This window comes from Barbus barbus (assembly GCF_936440315.1).
Source record: "Barbus barbus genome assembly, chromosome: 17".
Classification (NCBI taxonomy): Eukaryota; Metazoa; Chordata; class Actinopteri; order Cypriniformes; family Cyprinidae; genus Barbus; species Barbus barbus.
Window position 1 is genome coordinate 29770174 of NC_136745.1, and position 27257 is coordinate 29797430.

The window sequence follows — 27257 nt, forward strand, 5'->3', positions numbered from 1 at the left end:
TAATTAATGAAAAATGCAACCAAAATTGCCTGTGACCGGCTGTTACAGTGTATTTTGTAACTGGTAGTGAGCTGTTACTCTGTGTAAAATCCTGCGACAATCATTAACAAAAAGCCACATTTGTGTGGTGGTGTCTGATCAGAGTGGAGCATCAACAATTTCCCCTCCGCGCTCCGAGCATTTAATAATCACTCCACTCCATCACCCCGTTTTAATGCGCATTTTGAAGTATCGCATGAGAAACGCGTGATGGAAATGCCAAATTTTGAATACAAATCCCTTAATTCGCTAAAAAGTTTTTACCCTCGCTTGAGATGGTTTTTGACTAATGCGAAAAAGGGTTAATGCGAATAAAGGGAGATGGAAATGCATTTTGCGAATAACTTCCTCCAAGCGCATGAAAAAGTCATGTGACTATAAGTTATGAGACGGGATAACTTGACTAGCAGCGGACTGATCTCGTTCACAGCATCTGAAATGTTGTCATGGTCGATCTGAAATGCCTGAGCAAAGTCTGTCATCAAAGTATTTCTGTATAATTGTCTTACACAACTGTGCTCCCAAACAGCAGCATTCACCTCCGAAAGCAATAACAGCATTTATTGTGTTTCGTCTGCTCGCTCTTAGGCGCAATTAATTTTTCATATATGAAAATTATTATATTCAGTAGCTTATCCTAGTTTTCTATAGGCTATTTAGTGCCAGTTTACCAGGAAGTGACGATTTTGTTCTCTTTGACTCGTTGGATGGAAACGGTGCTCATTTGCAAATATTTTATGCGATATTCCAATTTTGCGCATAAGTTAAATTCGCAACTTTGGATGGAAACCCGGCTACTGATATCAGAAACACCGCTCTGCGTCTAAAGTATTTCAGTATGTTTGAAATAGCACAGTTCTATGGAAGCCCGCTTCCACCACTGAATCACATTTTTTAAAAAAGGTGACTTTTTATCTCACAATTCTGAGAAGAAAAAAAAAAAAAAAAGAGTCAGCTGTAAATATTCAGAAGGAACAAATCAATTCCTTGAGAAATATAACTTCCGCTCATGTCCACTGCAGTCATTATAGCCTACACATTCTTTCTGATTTGAGTGATCCTTTTCGATCTAACTAGCTAAATATGTTTAACGTGAATTCTTGCTAAATATGCAGTTATATTACGGGCCGTTGGCATGAATTGAACTCATCATGGAGCGCTCTTGGAGCGAGTGAAAACCACGATGCTCCGACTTTTTAAAAATCCGCTCCTGGCTCCATTCAAGATCACACCGCTCCGCTCACATACTCTGATTGTGAGTAACTATTGCTGTCATGACAGATCTATTTCAGAACCGGCCGCTATCAAAATAATCTGGCTACGGGCGCGGGCCAGATATTATTGCTGGCAGGCAACTTTTGGCCGCCTGTCGCTGACCTGTCACGAATCAGGTCTATGAACTTCCGTTCACTCACCACCAGAGGTCACCCGCTCACCATAAGGACTCTCACACTACACAGACTGTTACACTATACCCTGGACTACATTTCCCATTATCCATTGCACTGATTGCACACACACCTGAATGCACTGATGATACAAACACACAGCTGAATCCCATCAGACACGCTTTATAAGCCTTGGACTCCATCTTCCAGATCGCTGAGGATTGCTTAGCATCTGTTACTGTGATAGCTACTTTACAGCCTGTCTTAAGTTTTCTTAGTCTAGTCTAGTCGAAGTCATAGTCTTGCCTGTTTTCCTGTGTTTTTGATTCTTGCCTGTGTATCTTAGTTTGGATACTGTTTGCCCCAGCCCGGACTATTGCTCATGTTTATGGATTACCTCTTTTGTCAAAGCCCTCTGGATATTGTTAGCCGTCGATCGACTACACCTGTTTAGGATACTTCTCTTGCCTTGCCCTCAATATACCTGTTTGCCATTGTCAGAAACTTGCCTGTTTAACGACCACGTCTCTGAATAAAGCTTTGCAGATGGATCCGAACGCTTCCTCTGTTCCTTCCGTAACACGACCACTGCCCTATGGTTTTGTGAAACGCCGCCACTGCATAAGCTACTTAAAATAAAGTGCATCAAGATTGTACTTAAGTGTACTTCATGTGTATCTATACTGTACACCTTATCCAGCTGCACCTTAGTTTGATTTAACCCACCAGTACACAGCTAAAATACATGTAATAGCTTTCTAATTACATTAAAATTGCAGAATATTACACAGGCAAAAGCTACTTAAAATAAAGTGCATCAAGATTGTACTTAAGTGTACAAGTTGCTGTGTAACAGACTCGGTTTGTTACATATGTGTAACAGTAGCTGCCTGTTACATAATTACAAACTGTAATTACAGGCTGTTCCATAACTTAGTTACATGGTAAGTACATTTTGTTTCATGTAAGTACAACGGCTACTACTAAGTACTTAATTAGGTAATTACTCTGTATCATGACACCTTAAAATAAAGTGTTACCCAAAAATGAAGTACTTGTAATTAGAGTATATTACATTTTAAAATACTCGTAATCAGATTACAGATACTTTTTATGGATTACATGATTCCACAATGCCCCGTAAATTATTAAAAATGTATTGATTCTCCTTAGTTTGTCTGTTGTCTCTATACCAGTCTGGGAAACCCTTATGATGCTTAATGCACTTCATGCTTCTTGCAACGGAATACATTTTCTCTCTCTTTGTTTATTTAAATCTTTTTTTTTAAATATCGAAATGGTACACAACAATCCAATTCAAATCTATAGGATAAACGAGTAAAGTCAAAAGTAATCAAAAAGTAGTTGGAATACATTACCTAATATGATTAATCTAACAGATAACGTTACTAGCTACAATTTTCATCTTGTAATTTATAATCAGTAACGGACTACAATTTGCAAGTAATCTACCCAGCACTAGTGTTTCTAAGGTTTGAGGACGGATGGAGAAAAAAAAGTACACCAAAACATTTGACAAATGTGTATTGTATGAAGCACATAAAATGTCCAAAGAGTCAAAATTATATTTAAACATTTCTTCTGGTTTTAGAAAAATTACAACATAAATGCCAGTTTCTTACCCATCTTAAAAAACAAAAAAAAATCTTTATATTCGAGGAATTGCAAGAGGATCATCATATTTGCATATCAAATTTAATTACACATTTTATAAGTCATTATGCAAACATTAAATAAGTAAGCACTTAAATAAATGCAAGCAACATCAGACCAATCACAATTCGGTATGCAAATGAATATAAAAAAAGACCAATTGCAATTCAGTAAGCAACTACAACAATCATCACAACAGCTGCATTCTCTAAATATGTCAAATTTCATCTTAAATGTCTCAGACTAAGTCTAAACGCAGTTGTGCTACACGTACGTTAACGGGTCGTGCTGAATTAACAGCAGCAGAGAAGAAAAAAAGCCTTACAAGAACTATAATAAGCTTCTCAGTGGAGTGAGATGTGCTGCAGATCTCATCAGTGTATGAAATTATGATACAAGTTGCTGCTGTCTGAGAGAACATCATGTGACTACACCCATGCTCCTCTATTTCTGGCTGTAGCTAAATCATACATGTAAGCACACGACACGACGTTACGAATGGAAGAATTCATCAAAACACAAATCTGCAGCCTTGGCTTAAACATGGAAACAGAGAAGAGCCCACATTAACCCTGCAGTTTTAGAGAAGGCTGGTGTTGTCATAGCAACAAAAAGTAAAAATAACACTAAATAACACACTGTTTATCAGCTCAGAATTGAATAAAACAAGACTAAACAGACACTAACTGACTATAGCCAGAAATGATCACCAATTACGCACACTAGTACTAATTAAGTCGAGCGATCTAATTGAGTCTAAATTTGTCTTTTCATCCATTTGTTATTTCACAGGCTATCATTGAGCGGCCCTGCCTCTTATTCATGTAAGCAATTAATGCTTGTCAGGATAATGATACATATAAGGGCAATGTTTCCGCCCCGGTAATTATTTAGCCCATGAGCTAACACAAGTCTGCTCCCATCTTTTCCTTTGAAGTGACTATTATGTTTTCAGAGAAAAACCTCCGTCCCGGCCACAAACAAAGGGCGTCTCGAACGTAATTTATGCAGAGATGCATGCGTTACAAACAGATCTATCAGAATATGGTATTATCCCGCTTATGTTACGCTTCCTCAAATCTCAAATGTGACCACAAAACCAGCCATAAGATTTGTACATAATCTGAAAAGTGAATAAATAATATTTCCATTGATGTATGGTTTGTTATGATAGGACAATATTTAGCCGAGATACAACTATTTGAAAATCTGGAATCTGAGGGTGCAAAAATATCTAAATATTGAGAAAATCACCTTTAAAGTTGTTCAAATGAAGTCAATAGCAATGCATATTACTAATCAATAATTAAGTTTTGATATATTTATGGTAGGAGATTTACAAAATATTTTCATGGAGCATGATCTTTACTTAATATCATAATGATTTTTGGCATAAAAGAAAAATCGATAATTATGACCCATGCGATGTATTGTTGGCTATTGCTATCGTGCTACTTATGACTGGTTTTGTGCTCCAGGGTCACAAATGAGTCATCAGAAAGAGCCTGAACCAGAGAGCACGGCCCACATTTGCCTCTTCTCCAAAAATAGCCTGCATTTTAATGTCAAGCAACGAAAACGCAACTGGCCTAAAGATTTGCATTGCCAAACAACACGGGTGACCTTTGGTGGAGGCTTCTTTGGCCACGTTTCAACCGCAGCGAACGCTCTTGTTTACATGCGTGTGAAATGGCAGGCAGGAGGAGATGGAGAGAAGAAGTCTGCTTCACTTTAAAACACAATGCTGGAAGTGGTTACGCCTCGCAGAGACACCTGGGGCATCGGTGCCGCTCCTAATTGAGAGATCGTACATCTGTCTGAGATGCAGGCATCGCGGTGGACTAATGAGACAGTAAACTGGTACGAGGCGCCAAAGAGGCGAGCATGAGAGAGAATGAGGCGTGATGCATGCTGGCTTTGAATGGAAATATCAGATACTAATGGCTGCAAATCTCCCAGATCAACCCTGTCAACCCTTAGGATAGTGGAGGATCCAGTCGGCTGCGAGCTCGGCCAAAATCCAATTTTGCTGGAGCTGCAGAAAACAAAGATTTTCATCTTTTCTCCCCAACTCCTCGGGATTCCAGAGCTCAAGCGTGACAAGCAACAAACCTGACAGATCTATAAAGGTAATTTGTAAGCACATCACCGCACACTAAAGCATCTGTCCGGAGGTCCGTCCGCCTGGAAACTGCATTGTTTTGAGCATTGAATATCCGTGGTTTTCTCGGCCGTTTGTGATTAGTAAATGGAAAAAAAGAGATGATTCAGAAAATGTGATGATCATCAACCTTGCAAGGTCAAAATAAAATTTAAAAGAGCTGTTTTATTTTGTCATTAATTTCCAATGAGGTTTAGATTACAAATAAAATATATTTAAAAAATGGGTTGCATGTAATAGCATTGAACAATCTAGCCTAAATACTCTATTAATTGCACTTTGGGACCAAATAGTTCTTGATCATGTCATAAATTTAAGAAAATTATTTGTTTTGTCATTCTGTAATAAAGTAACGTTGTTGAGAAGGTTGAAGGTCAAGATATGAACAATCCAAATGTTGCTTTATGTATGATGATTTTAATCATTGAATAAAGTTGAAAAGGTCTCTTGGATGGGACAGGCCCAAATCACATTTAAAGAGGGAGAAATAGACAATGTATTTAAAATGTGATCCATTTAATAGGTTAATTATTATATGTAAAATACACCAATGAATTACCATACATATTTAGTTATAACAAACAAAAAAAAACGTGAAAGTTCTGCATATATAATGCTATTATATTTTAAAATATAAATATTTCATAATAAATAATGGGACAAATTTGACCTTATTCATGGAATATGGTGTATAGGCATTTTTAATAAATAAATAAATAAAATAAATAAAAATAAACATGCCCTATAATGGGCAAATTGTAGCTTAAGAAAGATTTTAAAGTTGAGGATAGCTACAACAATTTATGCTGACTTTCAGAAATGCCCATTCTATTTTAGGATTTTATTCATTTAATTTACTTCTCCAAACAATTCTATGTCCATTGTGTATCCTGATCTTGGCTGTCATATTCAAATGATTTTTCCAAAGCCCTGCTTCAAGCACCAAATCCAGGATAAACAGGTAAGATAATTCTCACAATTAAAGGTTTAATGAACTATAATGAAACAACATTGCTTCCATTATAGATCTGACCATTTGCGTGCATGCACCACCTACAGCCCTATAAATATACGTGTGAACTCAATCTGCAAACGAGGCATGCTTCTGTTTTTCCACACAGATCGGTGGAGAAAATGCAGAGCTCCTGGCACAGGCCACTTCACCTTCATCGAGTTAAAATGAGCGACTGGGAAATGAATTGAAAACAAACTCCATCACCCCCACTGAAATGATAAAGCTGCAGTGAGTACGAGCCATAAATCTTTAATTTCACAGCCATACATATTCCCCTGCAATTACAGCTGCGCTGCGCGCCGCGTCCGACAGAGGGTGCGCTCACGCGAGATCAACTTTTTAGCGGTGCCCATCAACAGTATGTTGCTTTGCATCACAGTTTATCATCTGAGCATTTTTAAAAAGAAGATGCATCTATAAAAACGTCGATAGCTGCTGTTTATAGTCGTGCATCTCCCAAATTCCCTCTCTGTTGACAAAGAAACGCGTGATTCTGTCAGCGTACGCGGCACGCGCCGTCTTTCTCCTTGAGAGGGCAACGCTCACCTTGAACTAGATTTGCGATTAAATCCGAGTCACAGAGTGGAAAGGTGCATACACGAACGTGCTCGTTTCTCGGTGGCACATAAAACACAGCGTGAGACATGCGGAGCGCGTGTGGGTGCGCGTGCGAGTGAGCCAGTGCGCGTGTGTTTTGAATTCAAATGTCAGCAGCGAAATGCAGAGCAGATACCGCAGCATGCCAATGAACTTCTGCGGCTTCACGTCTAATCATCGTGTGTGTGTGAGCCACATCAGCTGGTGCGCCTCAAGTTAGTGTGCATAACGCATTGCATTTTGACACATAATGGAAAACTGTTACATGCAACATACCATGTTTACTTCGGATACCATGTCTATGCTGGCTATGTCTATATTCATCCCTACCGCCACTGGAGCGCCTGATGGAGAGAAAGGAAAAAAAAAAAAGATTAAAAGGGAAATTGCATGCTTGCATATACCCACACTTGTACGTGCAGGTACCAAATGACACTAAATCTTATTCTATACATGAAACTGCATGCATTATATGTATGTGAAACACCAACACCCCAAATTCACGTGGCATTGCGCATGAAATTGTTGATTTGTTACAAGCACTGGAGGTGAACGCAACTGCATGACTGACAAATGCACAGTTAGACGCGTCCTTCTATCAATAACAGCTTGAGCATTTCTATGATGGACTCGTATGCGTGCATCAAAGGAGATTTTAAAGCATGCCATTTAATTTGCTGTCATGATGCAACAAAAGTTGCGCTGCAAATTGAATTGATCCCCAAGTTAGCCTCCCTCTCTGGGAAAAGATGAAATAGCGGTAAATAAGCGTGCGTTCATTTTTCTCATGCATTGACATGCACGCCTGATCAGAGACTGAGATGAATGAACAAGGTTTGCATGAGTAATTAGGCATGTTAGTGTGCGTGACAATCCAAATGCAACAATTATACGAATTTTACTCATGCTTTACCTCCGAAATCTGGCCTCAGCCGAATGTCGTATCCTTTCATGAGTCTGTCCACGGTGTCTTTGACCACCGGCATATTGCTCGGGTCTCTGCTACTGCAATAATATCACGAGATGATCTTAAATTCCTCTTACATCCCAAAAACACATCATTTTCTTTTCTGAAACGCCACAAAACGCCACCCTACCTTTGCGCGCACGCCACGGCCACGATCAGCGGACATAATAGGAAGATGTGCGGGGTTTTTCCGATACTCTCCATCGCAACAGTTTTGATGGGCTCTTGGATGTGATGATGAAGACAGCGCACATCCAACTTACTGAATCCAGTGCAGCGAAGGCAATGAGCTGCGCATGCGCACACGCCAGCTCCAGATCAAAGAGCAGCTCCTGATGATGCTGGATGAGCTGTTTCCATTGCGGGGGAAAAATTAAAGGGACGACTGAATAAACCAAGTCAAGAGAAGAAGAAGAAGACATCAGGTGATCCTCATGCAGCATTTTTAGTCCTGTGTGTGAATGTGGAACTTGGAAGGTGACATGATGGGGTTTAGTCATAGCGAACTTCAGATCATTAACATTTGCTTAAGGTCTCCAAATAAAGAGTTTGCGCAATGTGTTTATTGTGAGAAAACATATTAAACATATTACAGTTAAAAGAGCAAATGCGAGGTTTCTTCGCTATGTGATGTCTATTGAAATTAGACAGTTGCTACTTTAAATTGTAACCCTTAAAGCGAAACAGTTGGTAAGGGGGGGAGGGGCGTATTCATTCCAGAAAGCATTTGATTGGACGAAAAGTTGAACACGCCCCTGAGTGCAGGATAAATCATCGATCATTTTAGTCCGTCTTCCCAAGAATTTTAAATCTGTTAAAAGATTATTTTGTCAATTTTAAGGAGATCACTAGTATTTAGATGACCTCAAAACGAATTAAATTGAACTAAAACGTTATAAATGTAGGTTATAACGATGCAAAGATTAAAAAGTGTGTAAATTTCGAAAATAATCACTGGTTACACTTTATTTTAAGGTGTCCTTGTTACACGTTACATGTACTTACTATTATAATAACAATAAATTATGCATAATTACATGGAAGTGACCCTAAGCCAAACCCTAATCCTAACCCTAACCATAGTAAGTACATGTAGTTAATTAATATTACTCAGTACTTAAATGTATAAATACACTGTAATAAGGACACCTTAAAGTGTAACCCAAATTTATCTTGATAATGTTAGATAACTTTGATAGAAAGGTATGTAAGGGATTACAATCAACCAAAACAATATTCAGCTGTTAAATTTAAGTACACAATTAAATAATACCAATTTAGGTCGAACAATTACCAAGCAATGCTTAATTTTGTTCAGTCTGTGGTGTAAAAAGGTCACATTAGCAAGTAAAGAAAAAACACTTCAGCAAATCATGGTTAGATCAAAGTGTCTGAATATTTTTGGATCCCAAATTTTACTGGTAGTCCACCGTATGAAGAATTTTTGGGTATAATATGCCACAGTTCACTTTATTTTGCTGTCCTCACTTACATTTATGAACTATAGTGTCCTGCACCCGCTAGTAAAAAAATATCAAAAAATGAAATCTGGTATCTGAATCATTTTTGGTTTGACTGCAATTATGCATAATTTATTGTTATTATAATAGTAAGTGCATGTAACATGTGTAAGGACACCTTAAAATAAAGTGTTACCTAATCACTTTTAACCCTTTCAGTGCTATACTGAAAGTCCTTTTCCGAATTGTCCGGGTCAAAAATGCTCAGCCTTTATAATTGCTTCTCTCATTATGCTATTAAAATTATGCAGTTCTGTTTGGTGCTGCTTGGTTGTATGCCTCGGCTGTATTTGTGGATCATTTTGGCGGTGTTCACTCAAAAGGTGCATGAACTCAGATCAATGAGGTCTACGATCAATCAATTCCAAAACGAAATACAAAACCTTTGTTAATTGACAAGTTCATAAAAAGATTGATCCCAGATTTAGAAAAAAATATAGCATAATGAGAGAAGTACAAACTATTTTTTGTAGGCTGGTCATTTTTGGTCATTCAGGTGTAACAAGGTGGGTACAATATATATATCACACATGCAGTACATACATATATATATATATATATATATATATATATATATATATATTTTTACACAATTTATACATATAATTTTATTTTAATAAATTTTTTGGGTTGTTATACCCTGTGTGATCAAAGTCAGTAAGTTTTAGTCCAATGCAATAACATTAACTACTATTTTCAGAAAAAAAAATACTGACACTAACACAACATGAAGGTTAAACATGAACTGTTTAGTGGATTGCATGACCATCAGACAAATAACACATAAAGAAACTATCTTAATTAGGCAAGAAATGCTAATGCATACACGCATTATTCAAGTACATAATGCAAGTATTCCTGAGATTATTACATTAGCACCTTCACGTCTATTCTTCAGGGCCACATTGTCTCCTCCAAATGGGTTTTAAAACCCATTTATTATGTTAAGCACAATAGTCTTATGAGTTGTATGCATTCATGCATTTCTGGGCATGTGCATGTTCTCCCAACAGAGAGAGAGAGAGAGAGAGCCGAGATGCACAGAGAAACATCAGAGAACATCAAACAGACCGTGAGCTGAGAATACATATTAAATATCCACCCCCCACGCTGAGCTTTACCCCATCCCTCTGTTACAGCGCCACCGTGTCAAGAGAGGCACCATACGCGTCTGCAAAAGTGCACGTGTGAATGGTGTTCGTACAAGTTGAGTTCTATGGATGCACTTTTTCTCCTCTATTTCCAAGGCCAAATCTTTGAAGCTGTCTATAAACCCGGCGCTTTTGATCTAGTGCAGTGCGAGCCGTGTCTCTGTACAGGACAGGCCACTGAAAGCATTGGTTGAATGTTGCATCACCAGTTAGAGCTGCAGATTATGTCATCAACTCCTTAGTGTGCTACACACACACACACACACACACACACACACACACACATGCAGAAGAGCAGAACTAGAGCAGAACCAGAGGAGGCTTTGCTATGTACCAGGGTTAGTATAACAACATGGCCCTCGGCTGCAAATATAAAGGCAAATGGAGTGGAAAGTCTATATAGGTGATAAAATAGGAAAGGAACAGGATCAAATGCTTGTCAAATAGTGTTAGACTGCCTCATGCTCTATAAGGGATGAAGCTGCTAGATGACGAAAGTGAGCGACAGAGGTCCAAGGGAAAGTCGAGCACACGGTCTCATCTTCTCAGGAGAAACTCACTCGATCTCCCTGTGGAGATAAAACACAATGAAAGACAAATACAAGATCAGCAGAGATGAAAAACGTGGCATACATGCCTCGCACGTGCTTTCATCGCCTGTATCCTGATGTCAATGATTAATGTTTGATGAAAATCATTTTTTCTGTGTGAAATCTGGCTCGATCATACGTTATTGCATCTTATATTTCAGGCGGTACATTGCAAAAGGCCTCAAATGACTGCCTTTAGCTCCCCTCAGGAAAACAAATAATGAAACTTCAGCGTTTGAGTTTGATAAGTGACTCTATTTTGAGACGATGTGTTGATTTTCTTGATTCGGTAAATCTCACGCCTTCGGCATTGAGGGAAATTTGGGATTAAATGTGACGTTTGCTTCATGATCCCTTTGAACAAATCAGATGAATCAAGGATTTGGAGAAGAAAGAAAATGTATAGCAGATTAATTTTTGTAGGAGTTGGCCCTGATAAATCTTGGATGGGGCTCTAACCTCAACGACCGCAGCAACAGAGTCACCCAGAAGGATCATCATCTCTCCTGTTTTCACCTGCTCGAGTCCCGCGGCTGTTTTAGGTTCACAAATTATTCATGTATTTACAGCCTCGATAAAGCATCCAATGGAAACCGGTGTGCCGTCATAGTTTCCTGAAAAATACATCTATGGCATTCTGTGGAGCTGGGATGAGAAGATAAGCTACAGAGCAGAAATAAATATGAAAAACCACACCGTTTCCAATTCAGGAAAAATTAATGGCAGAGAAATCGCAATATAAAGCCTATTTATTTTGTATGATGGCCTATAATCAAAATGTTATTGCTCTTTTTTTAAGATCGTGAAACGTTTTCAATTACGTTACAAATTTTGTCTCGTGTTTATCTTACAATTTTCAGAAAAAAATAGATATGAGTCAGACAAGTTAGTCTTTTTTCTGATAAAAAATAAATCGATAACATTTATAATAAACACTGCAATATTAGCAAATATAAGAAAAAAATAAAATGACCAATTTCGGTTTCACTGGGTAGCAACTGATTACGTAATTATATAAGTACTTGTTATAAGATTAATATGCTCACAATCAGATTACAGTAATTTTTTTATGGATTACATGATTACATATTATTCACACAATGGCAAAACATTATTCTTAATTTGTTCATTTATCCCAGTTCCTATTTTATTCTTTTACATTTCTTTCTAAATGAATTTTCCACTTAAAACAAGACTAATAATTATGCAAGTTACTAAACACTGCTGATGCATAACGGTGATATATTCTTCATCATATCCAGTGACCTTCACTAATTATTAATATTGGACATCCAGACAAAATATTTCAAACCTGGAAGACTTTGGCTATACAGGTCCTTTTCAAAAAATTAGCATATTGTGATAAAGTTCATTATTTTCTGTAATGTACTGATAAACATTAGACTTTCATATATTTTAGATTCATTACAACACAACTGAAGTAGTTCAAGCCTTTTATTGTTTTAATATTGATGATTTTGGCATACAGCTCATGAAAACCCAAAATTCCTATCTCAAAAAATTAGCATATTTCATCCGACCAATAAAAGAAAAGTGTTTTTAATACAAAAAAAGTCAACCGTCAAATAATTATGTTCAGTTATGCACTCAATACTTGGTCGGGAATCCTTTTGCAGAAATGACTGCTTCAATGCGGCGTGGCATGGAGGCAATCAGCCTGTGGCACTGCTGAGGTGTTATGGAGGCCCAGGATGCTTCGATAGCGGCCTTAAGCTCATCCAGAGTGTTGGGTCTTGCGTCTCTCAACTTTCTCTTCACAATATCCCACAGATTCTCTATGGGGTTCAGGTCAGGAGAGTTGGCAGGGCAATTGAGCACAGTAATACCATGGTCAGTAAACCATTTACCAGTGGTTTTGGCACTGCGAGCAGGTGCCAGGTCGTGCTGAAAAATGAAATCTTCATCTCCATAAAGCTTTTCAGCAGATGGAAGCATGAAGTGCTCCAAAATCGCCTGATAGCTAGCTGCATTGACCCTGCCCTTGATAAAACACAGTGGACCAACACCAGCATCACTGACTGTGGGTACTTGACACTGGACTTCAGGCATTTTGGCATTTTCCTCTCCCCAGTCTTCCTCCAGACTCTGGCACCTTGATTTCCGAATGACATGCAAAATTTGCTTTCATCCGAAAAAAGTACTTTGGACCACTGAGCAACAGTCCAGTGCTGCTTCTCTGTAGCCCAGGTCAGGCGCTTCTGCCGCTGTTTCTGGTTCAAAAGTGGCTTGACCTGGGGAATGCGGCACCTGTAGCCCATTTCCTGCACACGCCTGTACACGGTGGCTCTGGATGTTTCTACTCCAGACTCAGTCCACTGCTTCCGCAGGTCCCCCAAGGTCTGGAATCGGTCCTTCTCCACAATCTTCCTCAGGGTCCGGTCACCTCTTCTCGTTGTGCTGCGTTTTCTGCCACACTTTTTCCTTCCCACAGACTTCCCACTGAGGTGCCTTGATACAGCACTCTGGGAACAGCCTATTCGTTCAGAAATTTCTTTCTGTGTCTTACCCTCTTGCTTGAGGGTGTCAATGATGGCCTTCTGGACAGCAGTCAGGTCGGCAGTCTTACCCATGATTGCGGTTTTGAGTAATGAACCAGGCTGGGAGTTTTTAAAAGCCTCAGGAATCTTTTGCAGGTGTTTAGAGTTAATTAGTTGATTCAGATGATTAGGTTAATAGCTCGTTTAGAGAACCTTTTCATGATATGCTAATTTTTTGAGATAGGAATTTTGGGTTTTCATGAGCTGTATGCCAAAATCATCAATATTAAAACAATAAAAGGCTTGAACTACTTCAGTTGTGTTGTAATGAATCTAAAATATATGAAAGTATAATGTTTATCAGTACATTACAGAAAATAATGAACTTTATCACAATATGCTAATTTTTTGAAAAGGACCTGTATAATGTCATGTTTATTAATGTTTGTTCATGATTCCCAAGCTTTTGACATGTTTTGGATTTCATTAATTATTAGCTTTTTCATGAACCCCAGTTTGGGAAACCCTGCTGTAATGTAATGTTTAATGCATTTCGTGATACTGAAAACAAATAATTACAGAATCAAATAAACAAGCACATGCACGCCATACGAGGTGCAGGTCAGAAGTTGTGCAAAGAGTATAAATAACCACACATAACAAATAAAGTAGTTTATTTGCAAGTGAGTGTGCGGGTATATATGCTCTTCACACAAATAATTAAAGAATGAAATATATTTTCTCTCTCTTTGTTTTTGGTTGTTTTTTTCATTAATATTGTAATCACATTCAAGTCTATGTGATAAACAAGTTAGGTCAAAAGCAGTCAGACTACATTACTCAATATGTGTAATACACATTATGTTACTAACTATTTTTGTCATGTAATTTGCATATTTGTAGATTAATCTTGCATTATAATTATATGAATAATTAAACAGAAATGTTACAGATAACTACCTAACTAGATTGTATTGCACCATTTACAGAGGTCAGGTGGAAAATTCTCTCATAAATTCAGTTTACACGTTGTAATTTGAGCTCTACAAGGACGTGAACACTTTTTACTAATCATAATTGCGTAACTGCGGCTGTGAGCGCACATTTAATCTCACTGCTGTCTGTGATTACACTCTTAAAAATAAAGGTGCTTCACGATGCCATGAACCTTTTTTGTCTAAATGGTTCCATAAGGAGCTTGTTTGTGGTGAAAGAAGATTCCTCAGATTATTAAAATGTAAGAAAGAGATGGTTCTTTGACTGAATGGTTCTTTATGGAACCAAAAATGCTTCTTCTATGGCATCGCTTTGAAGAACCTGTTAAGCACCTTAATTTTTAGAGTTTTACACTCCAATAAAATGGAGAGAAAGAACACAACGTAACAAACAAATACTAAAAACTCCCTCCTTGATGTAGAGTAGATAATTTTTTCTGTTCTCAGAGCACAGACCTGGGCTTTTCCATGGTGTCCTTGCTCAGGTAGATGTACCAGTAGATGAGGTTGAAGAGCCCAAAGGCCAGAGGGAAGAGGATGCGGGCGTATTTGTCTATGGCACTGGTGCCGGCCAGCATCATGTTGGGTGGGACGGCCGAGCCCTGGAGGAAGATGGGATAGCGAGCCATGGGCGCCTCGGGCACAGAGTTGGTCCGTCTTCTGCGGGTAAAGCCACTGGTATCAGACTGAGGCTGCGACAAAAACAACACGAATCAATCCCACCTGATATAAGAGATACATAACAGAGACAAAACCAGCATTTAGGGTACTGATCCCTTAAAAGTGGGATGAACTAGTATGTATTCATATAAAGCAGTTTAAAGGGACAGTTCACCCACAATTCTGTCTTTGTTTACTCATTGTCCACTTGTTCAAAAGCTGTAAGAGTTTTTTCTTCTTCTGCTGAACACAAAATAAGATATTTTGAAGAATGTTGGTAACTAGTGTCTTCAAACGATTAATCGCATCCAAAATAAAAGTTTTTGTTTGCATAATATATGGTGTGTGCTGAGTATATTTATTATGTATATAAATACACACACATGCATGCATATATTTCAGAGAAATATACTATGTTTATATATTAAGTAGATTTAAATATAATATAAATACATGTAATTATTTTCAAAATATATACTGTATGTGTGTGTATGGTAACATGTATGGTAATGGTAACCAATCAGTTGATGATAGCTATAATATTTTTTTCATACTATGGAAGCGAATGGCTACCGTCAACTGTTTGGTGACCAACATTCATCAAAACATCATCTTTTTTGTTCAAAGGCTGAAAAAATTTATTTGCTATTTATTAAGTTTTGAAACAAATTGAGAGTGAGTAAATTTTGACAGAATTTTCATTTTTGAGTGAACTATCCCTTTAATGAAACGGATCATGTGATAAGAGCTACTAAATAATAAACATACAATTATATGTATTTATTTATTTATTGTAATTGATGCAAAAAAGAGGCTATTCAAAAATTATCATCTATTTGAAATTTGATTAGACTTTTTTGCTCATTTAAAAACTATTTTGTCTTTATTCAGGTTGCCTTTGTTTTATTTTAGCTTTTGTTTTTATTTCTGATAGACTTCAGTATGAGATATACCAAAAAAAACTGAAGAAATCGGATTTTCACAACACTGTATAACACACATGGATAGGAAAAATACATATCAGCTTTAAATAAAAGAAACAGACAGTTATTGAAGATCATAATTACTCAAAATGTACTCTGACTTATAGGTGCCGCCACATTTACCATTCAATTTCCAGATATTTCAATAGAAATCCACACAGTTGAGAATTGAGATTTCCACACAGATTCCATTTGCAACGGGTTCAAGTTTGTCACACAAATTCACCATGTTGACCAAAAAAAACCTGCTTGGCTTGAACTGAGCTTTATGCATTTAATGCACAATGGCACTTTCTAGCCGTTCAAATATTCACCAAAATGTGGTTAATTTTGCATGTGGAAGTCCTTGGCTCTAACAAAATTCTAAACATTAAACATCTACCAAATCATCTTAAAATAGCCAAATATCAATTGATTAATTGGACTTGCCAATACATAGCTACATTTTTAAAACATTTTATTGCACTTTATAAAAATAAGAGGTTAAACTACACCCTTCATGCTGGCACTGGCTCTAAGCCGGAGAGAACTGGAGCAAGTGGATCCGCAGCACAGGTGAGAGATTATAAGAGTCATGGCTCGCAGTTTTAATACGGGCGGCTATTTTTAAAACACCAACCATGAGCTCCCCGCGTGAGAGCGGTCCCGGGAGACGCCGCACGCCTGTAGAATTACCATATCCAACTCAGCACAACAGATAAGAACTACAACTCACACGTGACTGCAAGAGAGCATGACTCCTCACTGAGCACCTGAACAATTCACTTCTTAACACATGCATTAAAGGTCGAGACGTGTTATGTTTAGTTACACTGCAAACGTTTTTGTCTTGTTTTCGAGTATAAATATCCACAAATTCTTGAATCAGGATGCATTTACTGGACAAGTAAAATAACTCTTGTTTTCTGAAAAAAGTCTCCAAATTTTGTTAATTTTTGCTTAAAACAAGCAAAATATCTGCCAGTGGGGTAATAAAAATAATCTTCTTTAGCCTTTGAATTTAGATTATTTTTCTTACCCCAATGCCAGATATTTTTACTTATTTTAAGCAAAAACTTTGAATAATTTTTTTTCCAGAAAACAAGACAAAAAAATCATTTTAAATCATTTTACTTGTCATGCATCAGTAAATGCATCCTGGTTCAAGAATTTGTAGATATTTATACTAGAAAACAAATCATTTTTTGCAGTGTAGCACGCGTAACTAAACATAACACATGGCTCAACCTTTTTTTAAAGTAAAAAAGTCGTGACGTATTGTCAAGTATGGTGACCCATACTCGAAATTGGTGCTCTGCGTTTAACCCATCCAAGTGCACACACACAGCAGTGAGTAGTGAACAAATGCACACACACACACACAGCAGTGAACACACACACACCGTGAACACACACCCGGAGCAGTGGGCAGCCATGCTGCGGCGCCCAGGGAGTAGTTGGGGGTTCAGTGTCTTGCTCAAGGGCACCTCAGTCGTGGTATTGAGGGTGGAGAGAGCGCTGGACATTCACTCCCCCCACCTACAATCCCTGCCGGCCCGAGACTCGAACCCACAACCTTTGTATTACGAGTCCGACTCTCTAACCATTAGGCCACGACTTCCCCCTTTAATAACCTTTAATAATGGTTTTAAGTCAGTTATTTCTATCTTTTGCTGTAGTGTGTCAGTAGGAAATATCAGTTTACATTTCCAAACATTCATTTAGCCATTAATTGTAATAATACAGTGAGATTGTTGTCTGATCTGATCATCATCCAGTCTGTCTGGAATGACATGAAGAAACAGAACAAACTGAGACAGACTCAATCCAGAAGAGCTGTGTCTCCAAGACGCTTCAAGAAAGCTGCCTGCATAGCTACAGAACTGTTTCAAGTTTTAGGCACTTGTGTAAAAATGCTGTAAAATGAGGATGCTGTCAAAAGTAGTGCCATAAATAGATTTTCTTTATCAATTAACTTCTGGTAACTAAATTGTGAGCATCCTTTGTGTTTAAAGCAGCTTTTGTCCTCGGTGCACTTGAGCTGAGTTTCTTAGGAGCTTTGCAGGAGGTTTCTTGGATCAGATCAGATCTCTGTGTGGAGCACAACAATCTCACTGGATTATTACAATTAATGGCTAAATGAATGTTTGGAAATGTAAACTGATATTTCCTACTGACACACCACAGCAAAAGATAGAAATAACTGACTTAAAACCAGTTTTTAGCGGTTGAACATACTAGTGTACTGATCATTTTGGCCACCGCTGTATGCCTTTAGAGGTATTTAACCGTCCCTGTGGGAGACGCATATATATGCAGATGCAGTGACACTCATTTAGCATCACAGTAACGGTGACACAGCTCACTGGTTTGTGAAGAGCAGCGCTCGTGTTGTCCATATCGTATAAACAGGAGCATGTGACCAGAGTGTGGTGTTAATTAAGCGAGCCTCGCAGGAGATCGTTACCGTCTCCGGCTCGTCGTCGCTGCCCTGGGCTATGGACTCCAGAACAGAGGCCCTGGAGAGCCGGCGTTTTTCCCTGTTGGCCTCAAGCGTGGCAAAGTAGTTGACCGCGGCAAACTCGATGAGGGCCGAAGCCACGAAGGCAAAGCAGACGGAGATGAACCAGTCCATGGCGGTGGCGTAGGAGACTTTGGGCAGCGAGGAGCGGGCGCTGATGCTCAGAGTGGTCATGGTGAGCACAGTGGTGATTCCTGAAGGTCACAGGAGATTGTGTGAAGATGCAAGAGCAGATTTACATGAGAAATTATTCCAGAAACAAAACGGGGAATAGTTAAAGGGATAGTTCACCCAAAAATGTACTCACCCTCATGTTGTTCCAAATCTATATGAATTTTGGTGACCAAACAGCTGCTAGTCCCCACTGACCTCCGTAGAATTGTTTTTCCCTACTATAGAAGTCTATGGCTACCAACAGCTGTCTGGGTACCAACATTCTTCAAAATATCTTCTTCTGTGTTCAACAGCAGAAAGAAACTCATACAGGTCTGAAAAAACTTGAGGGTGAGTAAATGATGATAGATTTTCATTTTGGGGTAAAATACGGTGGCCGAGAGAGCTCAACGCGCTGCAACTTCAGAAAACACATGCAAATAGACAAAACACCAGCAAATCAAGAAAACATCTTCATCATTTTGACAACACATGCGCTGCAAATGAGAAACGCTGCAAATGCTCACAACACATGCAAATTGAGAAACGCTGCAAATGCTCACAACACATGCAAATTGAGAAACGCTGCAAATGCTCACAACACATGCAAATTGAGAAACGCTGCAAATGCTCACAACACATGCAAATGTCCCTTCTTTCATTAGCCTACTAAAAGAGCCTGAATAAATTTTTAAATATTATTCTTACTGACATTTTTATTTTGACCTGGTTTTAACAATTAATGAAGCATTGCAAATTTATTTTCATTAACCTTGAAATTATATTTAGTTGAGGATAAGTTAGCCATCTTACATAATAACGTCAATCGTGTTATTTGTCATTATTAATCTAATAATATCCAAAAGACAAAGAAATCATGCAATCAGGGTGTTAAAATAAACAACAACAACAACAAAAAAACACTCACCTTTCAGTTCACCAACAACTCAACCAATAGCCACTGCACAATAAGCAAATCCCAGCTGGTCCGTCACTTTTTTTGGATCCCCTTGAAACATTTCCATTGTGGTACATGCAGCACGTTTTTGTGAGGATTTGCAGCGTTTCTTAATTTGCATGTGTTGTGAGGATTTGCAGCGTTTCTCAATTTGCATGTGTTGTGAGCATTTGCAGCGTTTCTCAATTTGCATGTGTTGTGAGGATTTGCAGCGTTTCTCGATTTGCATGTGTTGTGAGCATTTGCAGCGTTTCTCGATTTGCATGTGTTGTGAGCATTTGCAGCATTTCTCAATTTGCATGTGTTGTGAGGATTTGCAGCGTTTCTCGATTTGCATGTGTTGTGAGGATTTGCAGCGTTTCTCGATTTGCATGTGTTGTGAGCATTTGCAGCGTTTCTCAATTTGCATGTGTTGTGAGCATTTGCAGCGTTTCTCAATTTGCATGTGTTGTGAGCATTTGCAGCGTTTCTCAATTTGCATGTGTTGTGAGCATTTGCAGCGTTTCTCGATTTGCATGTGTTGTGAGCATTTGCAGCATTTCTCAATTTGCATGTGTTGTGAGGATTTGCAGCGTTTCTCAATTTGCATGTGTTGTGAGCATTTGCAGCGTTTCTCGATTTGCATGTGTTGTGAGCATTTGCAGCGTTTGTCGATTTGCATGTGTTGTGAGCATTTGCAGCATTTCTCAATTTGCATGTGTTGTGAGCATTTGCAGCGTTTCTCGATTTGCATGTGTTGTGAGCATTTGCAGCGTTTCTCGATTTGCATGTGTTGTGAGCATTTGCAGCGTTTGTCGATTTGCATGTGTTGTGAGGATTTGCAGCGTTTCTCGATTTGCATGTGTTGTGAGCATTTGCAGCGTTTCTCAATTTGCATGTGTTGTGAGCATTTGCAGCGTTTCTCAATTTGCATGTGTTGTGAGGATTTGCAGCGTTTCTCATTTGCAGCGCATGTGTTGTCAAAATGATGAAGATGTTTTCTTGATTTGCTGGTGTTTTGTCTATTTGCATGTGTTTTCTGAAGTTGCAGCGCGTTGAGCTCTCACGGCCACCGTAGTAAAACATTGTGTGTCAGTACAATTCCAGTGTGGTAAACTAAAATGCAAAATATTAAAAATTATTTTCAGTAACTGAAATAAACCTGAAATAAAATATAAAAGTACATACATATATATATATATATATATATATATATATATATATATATATATATATATATAAATTAGATCTATAATTAGATGAAAAACTGTAAAATTGGAAATACTGTTTTTGTTATAAGTTACATTAATTTTATATATATATATATATATATATATATATATATATATATATATATATATATATATATATATATATATATACACACACACACAAGCATACACACACACATATACATACATTAGTATAGATGTTTAATTTAAAAAGACACACTCATACCAGCCACTGTTCGAGCCGGGACAGACTCCTTGTTGATCCAGAATGCCACTTGTGACAGCACAACCACCATAATCAATGGGATGTATGTTTGGATGAGATGGTAGCCAAGCTTCCTCTGAAGATAGAAATGGACAACCTGGACAGAATACAGACCTAGACGGTGCCAAGACATTAGAGGAGGACATTGATGAAGACAAATCGTGCAAATTCAATACATCCATATGATGCTCTGATCAAGCCCATTAGGCCGAGCACAACTCCAAAACATTCAGAGGGAATTTTGGCTCTTTATTTCTGTCCTTAATTACAAGAAAAGGTAAGCAAGCACAGATCTTTCTTTTGGGTTTGAGCCTGATCCATTTCCCGCAGATCTGATTGGGCACCCAGCAAGTGGTCCCTGCTTTTTGCCTGCCTATAAATTCCTCATTACTGAGCCCCCGGTCATCCTCGGGACACGATCAGAGGCTGAAACGGGCTTATTGTAACGCAGCTATTTTTACAGACCTCATGAATTAGGCCTGATCAGTTAAGCATCTTAGATTGCCTCTCAGAGGGTAAGCTGGCTGGGAATTGTTGCTCTTAATTCACACGTTCAGATAAGTCATTTACTGTAGTGATAGGGGTGTATGATTTTTTTTTCCATAATGATAATTAAACAATATATTGCTTAGTGTGTTTTTATGCTGGCAACTTGGCTGGTTTAGGCCCGTCATGGATAAATAGATACGATACTAAAACCACCAGTAGGTGGCTCATTCAAAGCGGATGGTTCATTTAGAAACAGAATTTAAGAATGAATCATTGATTCAAATGATTCGTTCAAAAACAGATTGATTCAGAAACCAAACACTGCAGTGTTGCTCTGAGATGCACAAATGTCCTGCTCCGGCTTTGTTTCAAACTATTTCCTTTGGCAAAACAGAAAAAAAGACAATATTGTGTCTAAAAAAATGTAACTCACTCAATATAAAGTAATATCACATTAATGTGCTAATATTCAGGAAAACTGCACTCTTGCTGGTAAATAGTGCTGTCAAACAATTAATCGTGATTAATCGCATCCAAAATAAAAAAGTTTTTGTTCACATAATAGCCTATATGTGTGTATACTTATTATGTATATAAATACACACACATTCAGTATATATTTTCATGTATATATTCATATAATTGATATTATATATACATTTTTTAAATGTATAAACTTAACATTTTTTCTTCAATATATACATGCATGTGTGTGTATTTATATATACACATAATAAATATACACAGTATGGATGTTTATATATTATATAAACAAAAACTTTTATTTGGGATGCTATTAATCATGATTAATCATTTGACAGCACTACTTGTACTATACACCAATTTCAGTGTTAGCCCATTCAGGGCTATTTTTTGCTTTCATATCTCCATAATATCAGCCCACATATCGTTAAAACAACAATTACGATATTATCGCAGAAGATAAATATCGCACACCCTTTCTGGTAATAGTACAAGACATCTGGCATGCTACATCTGTAATATTTAGGGGAAACTGAGCAATAATTTAAAACACACCTGTGCTGAATTTATATGTTTCGCTGAACAAGGTCTGGCCCACAAGATCATACTGAAGTAAGCTTGATGATTCTGGAGGAAAGTCTACAGATGCTTGAAGACCCTTCCTCCACGTGTAGACAATTTCATGATTAGTGTAAGCATCTGGAGGTAAGAGAAAGCAGTTGAAGAACGGTGGATGGAAGGATGGATGGAAAACAGACAGACAGACAGATCTTACAGCTTCCAAACAGGAGAGGACATGTGTGTCCATCCATAGGAAAGTCCATCAACACCATTGGACATACTGCACTTACAGTCAGCCTGGAATATAGAGAAAACAAGCATTTATTCAATGACACAAATTATTGGCTATTATAATATATGACCCTGCAGCACAAAAGCAGTCATCAGTAACACAGGTTTATTTGTAGAAATAGCCAACAATACATTGTACGGGTCAAAATTATACATTTCTCTTTTATGCCAAAAATCATTAGGATATTAAGTAAAGATCATGTTCCATGAAGATATTTAGTAAATTTCCTACCATAAGTAATTTTTGATTAGTAATATGCATTGCTAAGAACTTCATTTGAACAACTTTAAAGGTGATTTTCTCAATATTTAGATTTTTTTGCACCCTCAGATTCCAGATTTTCAAATAGTTGTGTATCAGCCAAATATTGTCCGATCCTAACAAAAAAATGAAAAATGTGACCCTTATGACTGGTTTTGTGCTCCAGGGTCACATATCTTAATAAAAACATTCACATTTACACTGAAACAGATTTCCGAAGGTTTCCTATCAAGTGTTTTTCAAAACTGATCTCATCTGATTGTTTTACCTCATGGTGTAAAAGACCGTTCCGTTTTGCATGATTCGAAACAGCTTGTTGGGAGACGTCATGTTGTGTGCGAGGGACGTCCTTGCATTGCGAAAAAACGTGTCGGGCGTCCAGATCTTGTCCACCATGCGGTTGTTCAAAGGCAAGATTTCAACGGGCCCCTGAAAGGCTAACCTCTCGTCAACCCACATTTGGCGGAAAAACATATCCATGGTGAACTCCTGAGAGAAACAGCAACTTCTTTCTGTGAATCATGTTCTTTTTTTATGGCTACAACCGAAATTAATTCATCATTTGAGTTCTTTTTTAAGCATAGTGTGGGTGAGACTTGACATATTAGTTTGAACAGACATAAAATGTCAGCTTATTATCTACTTATAAAGTACTTTAGCCACTATGAATAAATTCAATTTGTACATTAATGAAACACAAAAAGTAAAGTTGTAAAATCTGGATGCTGTATTTTCTTACCATCTTAACATCAGATACTGGTCCAAAACTTGTGACAAATATGTCTGTTTTGACCTCGGTTATAGAGACTGCAAAGTTAATTACAGATTACATATACAACATGCAGAAACGTGAGTATATTATATTGTTACAGCAAAATGAGGTGAAATACATGGGGCAAAGACAAATCAAACAATAAAGCTTAATACAGCTTTAAAAAATGTTTTCACACAGTACAATGCGTTCTGTTTAATTAATTTTTTCTGACTATCATGCATTTTTACCATGATTTACAAAAACGTCATTTAGTGTAACAACATCTCGTCAGGCATATTTACAACTAGAATCATTAGATGACATTACAAGACTATGTACGGATCACAGTTCAGCCCTAAAATACTAATTAATTGTCATTTTAAATCTTTACCGATCTTTGCCACTATCCTTCAAAACACCGTTTATCAGCAATGCGTATTTAATCATTTAAATATAATAAAAATGTAGTATGGTCACTTATTCTTTATATATTTTACAGGTCAGAATAAGCATGTTGTTTCATTTTTATATAAATATATGTTACGCTGAATAACAATGGAACAGTATTCCACACATATTTTGACATTTTGTTTTCACAAAAGTTATTAGAATTATTAAAATAGACACTTGCATTTAATATGCATTCTATGTATAATAAAATCACTTTTGTCAATTTAATTTGATGCAAACACCAAAATGGGACGTCTCATCTTTGAACCACGTAATGTATCAAATGTCAAAACTGTACTAAATCATGTATTTCTATACTGTGAGGCCTGTGCTTACCTCCAGATCCCGGGCGCAGGCGATTGTCATAACCCTCAAGAAGTCCGTCTAGAATCCGTGTTATATTTTCTGAATTGATCTTTTGCTTTCCTAATACATCTGCAACACTACACGGAGATAAATTACCACCTTGATTAGTCCTTTCAGTGAATTTGGACCTAAGTCAGGTTAAATTAGACATTAAAGTTAACTCATTTAAAGTAGTCCGTTAACTCACCTTGTGAGACATAACAAGGCCAAAAGAAGAGCCATTTCTGTGACAAACAGGTCAATAAATATAAATAAAATAAAGCCTTCAATGGTTAGAGGTCATGTATAATGTGCTCTAGAATGCCTTACAGCGCTGTCTTATGACTCTGAATGTGAAGAGAAATGAATGCTTTCAGGATAATCAAATTAAAGGATTAGTAAAAATCCACTTGCTATTTTAGCAACAGGTTAAAGAGTATCATCCAGCAAACTAGACATTAACTAGCAAACTAGTCGCTTTCTCTGCGGCCTTGAAGGATAAACCTTTTTTACAGGAACTGGAATCCTTTTTTTGATTTTTTAGAGACCTCTAAATCCAAAAGATTGAAGGTGGGCTTGTTGGACTTGGCTTGGATGAAAGAAGTGTCTTAACACAACACTCTGTACTTGATGCATATGTTTTTGTAAGTTTTTTAATGGTATATCACAATGTACTTTTCATGGTCTCTGTATTTTATTTGTTTATTTATTTTATAATAACCATTTAATTTGAGGGGAGATGACGGATAATTTATTGGTGCTTACTGTGAATATTTTTTCTTTAAAAAAAAAAAGTTCAATAAAAATATTATCTTTTATTTTATTTATTTTTTTAAACTAGCAAACTAGTCCTTCCAAAAGTTTTTCATTGTGTGTCATATACATTGCCCCTGTTGTAAAGGCTGCTTTAAGAGAGGGCTTTTATTCTGATATCGTATGAGCAGTCTCGTTAGTTAAGCCGCTGTTTCCTGCTGAAGTTTACATCTGTCTAGTCAGTCGCTGAAAGGACATTCCTACCGGTTCATTTGCGAATTTTACATTCTACAACTAACCTTGTTGTTCTTTCCAATTTGATTCGTTATGAGACCTGGGGGTGTATTACAGAAAGATCTTTAAAATCGTATCTTAGCTGTTTGGTAACCATGGTCATTTCAGTTAGGACCACATTTAGGACAAAGCTATTACAGAACAGCATTTCCTAAGTGCGTTAACTTATCTTAACTACAGATAGGAGAGGGGTATTACAGAAACCTCCTAACTTGACAAAAAAACCCCTAAAACTCTCTTAACTTTAGCACAACCCCACAGCTGTCCTAACTTCAAAATTATTTGAAAGCTAACGGAAAAAACGCTTACAACTGTGCTGTCTGACAATGGTATTACATTTATTAATAGTTGAAAATGAAGAACGAAGATGTTTAATGGTAAAAAGACTCTTGGAGGACCCTGAAGATGTGTTATATTTTGATGACAAACACTTATAAGTAATTACAGACTGGTGCACAACATATTACAGTTAGCACAGGAACTGCAACCAGCATTATAGAGACCAACAAAAGTGTCACGGAGCATCACTGGTTGTAGTGCAAGTGACTAATGCCTAACGTTTTTTTTGCAAAAGGCAATTTTCAAAGTGAAGTAGCTTCTATTATTTTGTTTACCTCATCAGCAGCTTGTGCAGTGTTGGTTGCTTGGTAACAGACCTGAGAGTGGATTGTCGAGCTTGATTATGCCATTTAAGATTTCCTAACTAGATATAAGATACTATTTTGTAAGATAGGATAAGAATCCCAAATCAAGTTAAGATTTGCTTCTGTAATATGAATTTGCAAAAAATCCTAATTTAACATATCATATATTAAGTTAAGACCTAAGATAAGACACTTTCTGTAATATGCCCCCTGGTGTCATAGTTACGATGCAGAGTTGATGTCTAGGATCTCACATGCTGGCAAAAGATCTGTTGCTATCCTGCATGGAGTTGGAGCCCCATCCTCATCCTTGTCCCCTCCCTCAGTTGAGACTGCCAGGTCTCGTAGAGGTTATATTCAGCCAGCTAAGCCTGCTAGAATGAAGCGATATTGTCCTTTCTGCGACGTGTCTGAGCATTACCTGAGTCAGTGCACTTCCTTTGCCCAGCTTACCCCTGATCAAATGAAGACCTGGATGCGTAGTCACAATCGATGTTGGCGTTGTCTCAGATCCCACCATGCTGCCCAATGTGACCTGAAGAAGCCCTGCAGTCTTTGCCGTGGCCTACATCTTCGTTCCCTTCACGATGTGAACATCAGTCCTTC

At 37.6% G+C, this 27257-nt stretch overlaps 2 protein-coding genes across 3 annotated transcripts in view; both read right to left on the reverse strand.

Annotated features, from left to right (window-relative positions):
• Positions 1–8113, reverse strand: part of LOC306883689 (gamma-aminobutyric acid receptor subunit beta-2-like) — a 54705-nt gene extending 46592 nt beyond the window's left edge. Inside the window, exons 1-3 of one of the 2 annotated variants that reach the window (XM_079439090.1) lie at positions 7972–8113; positions 7788–7879; positions 7151–7218 (exon numbers count right to left, since the gene is read on the reverse strand). In XM_079439090.1, the coding sequence (XP_079295216.1) occupies positions 7151–7218; positions 7788–7879; positions 7972–8045 (234 nt within the window). In that variant the 5' untranslated portion in view covers positions 8046–8113. The remainder of the gene's footprint in view (positions 1–7150; positions 7219–7787; positions 7880–7971) is intronic. The other variant, XM_079439091.1, reaches the window with a different exon arrangement.
• Positions 8114–9989: 1876 nt separating this feature from the next.
• LOC306883077 (gamma-aminobutyric acid receptor subunit alpha-6-like) lies at positions 9990–25315 on the reverse strand. The gene is made up of 10 exons (XM_079438159.1): positions 25169–25315; positions 24952–25058; positions 24151–24218; positions 23680–23900; positions 23073–23155; positions 22853–22996; positions 21287–21439; positions 18685–18932; positions 15052–15287; positions 9990–11081 (listed from the first exon to the last, which is right to left on the reverse strand). The coding sequence occupies exons 1-10, from the start codon at positions 25201–25203 to the stop codon at positions 11069–11071; spliced, it is 1308 nt and encodes a 435-aa protein (XP_079294285.1). The 5' UTR covers positions 25204–25315; the 3' UTR covers positions 9990–11068.
• Between the last annotated feature and the right edge of the window lie 1942 nt (positions 25316–27257).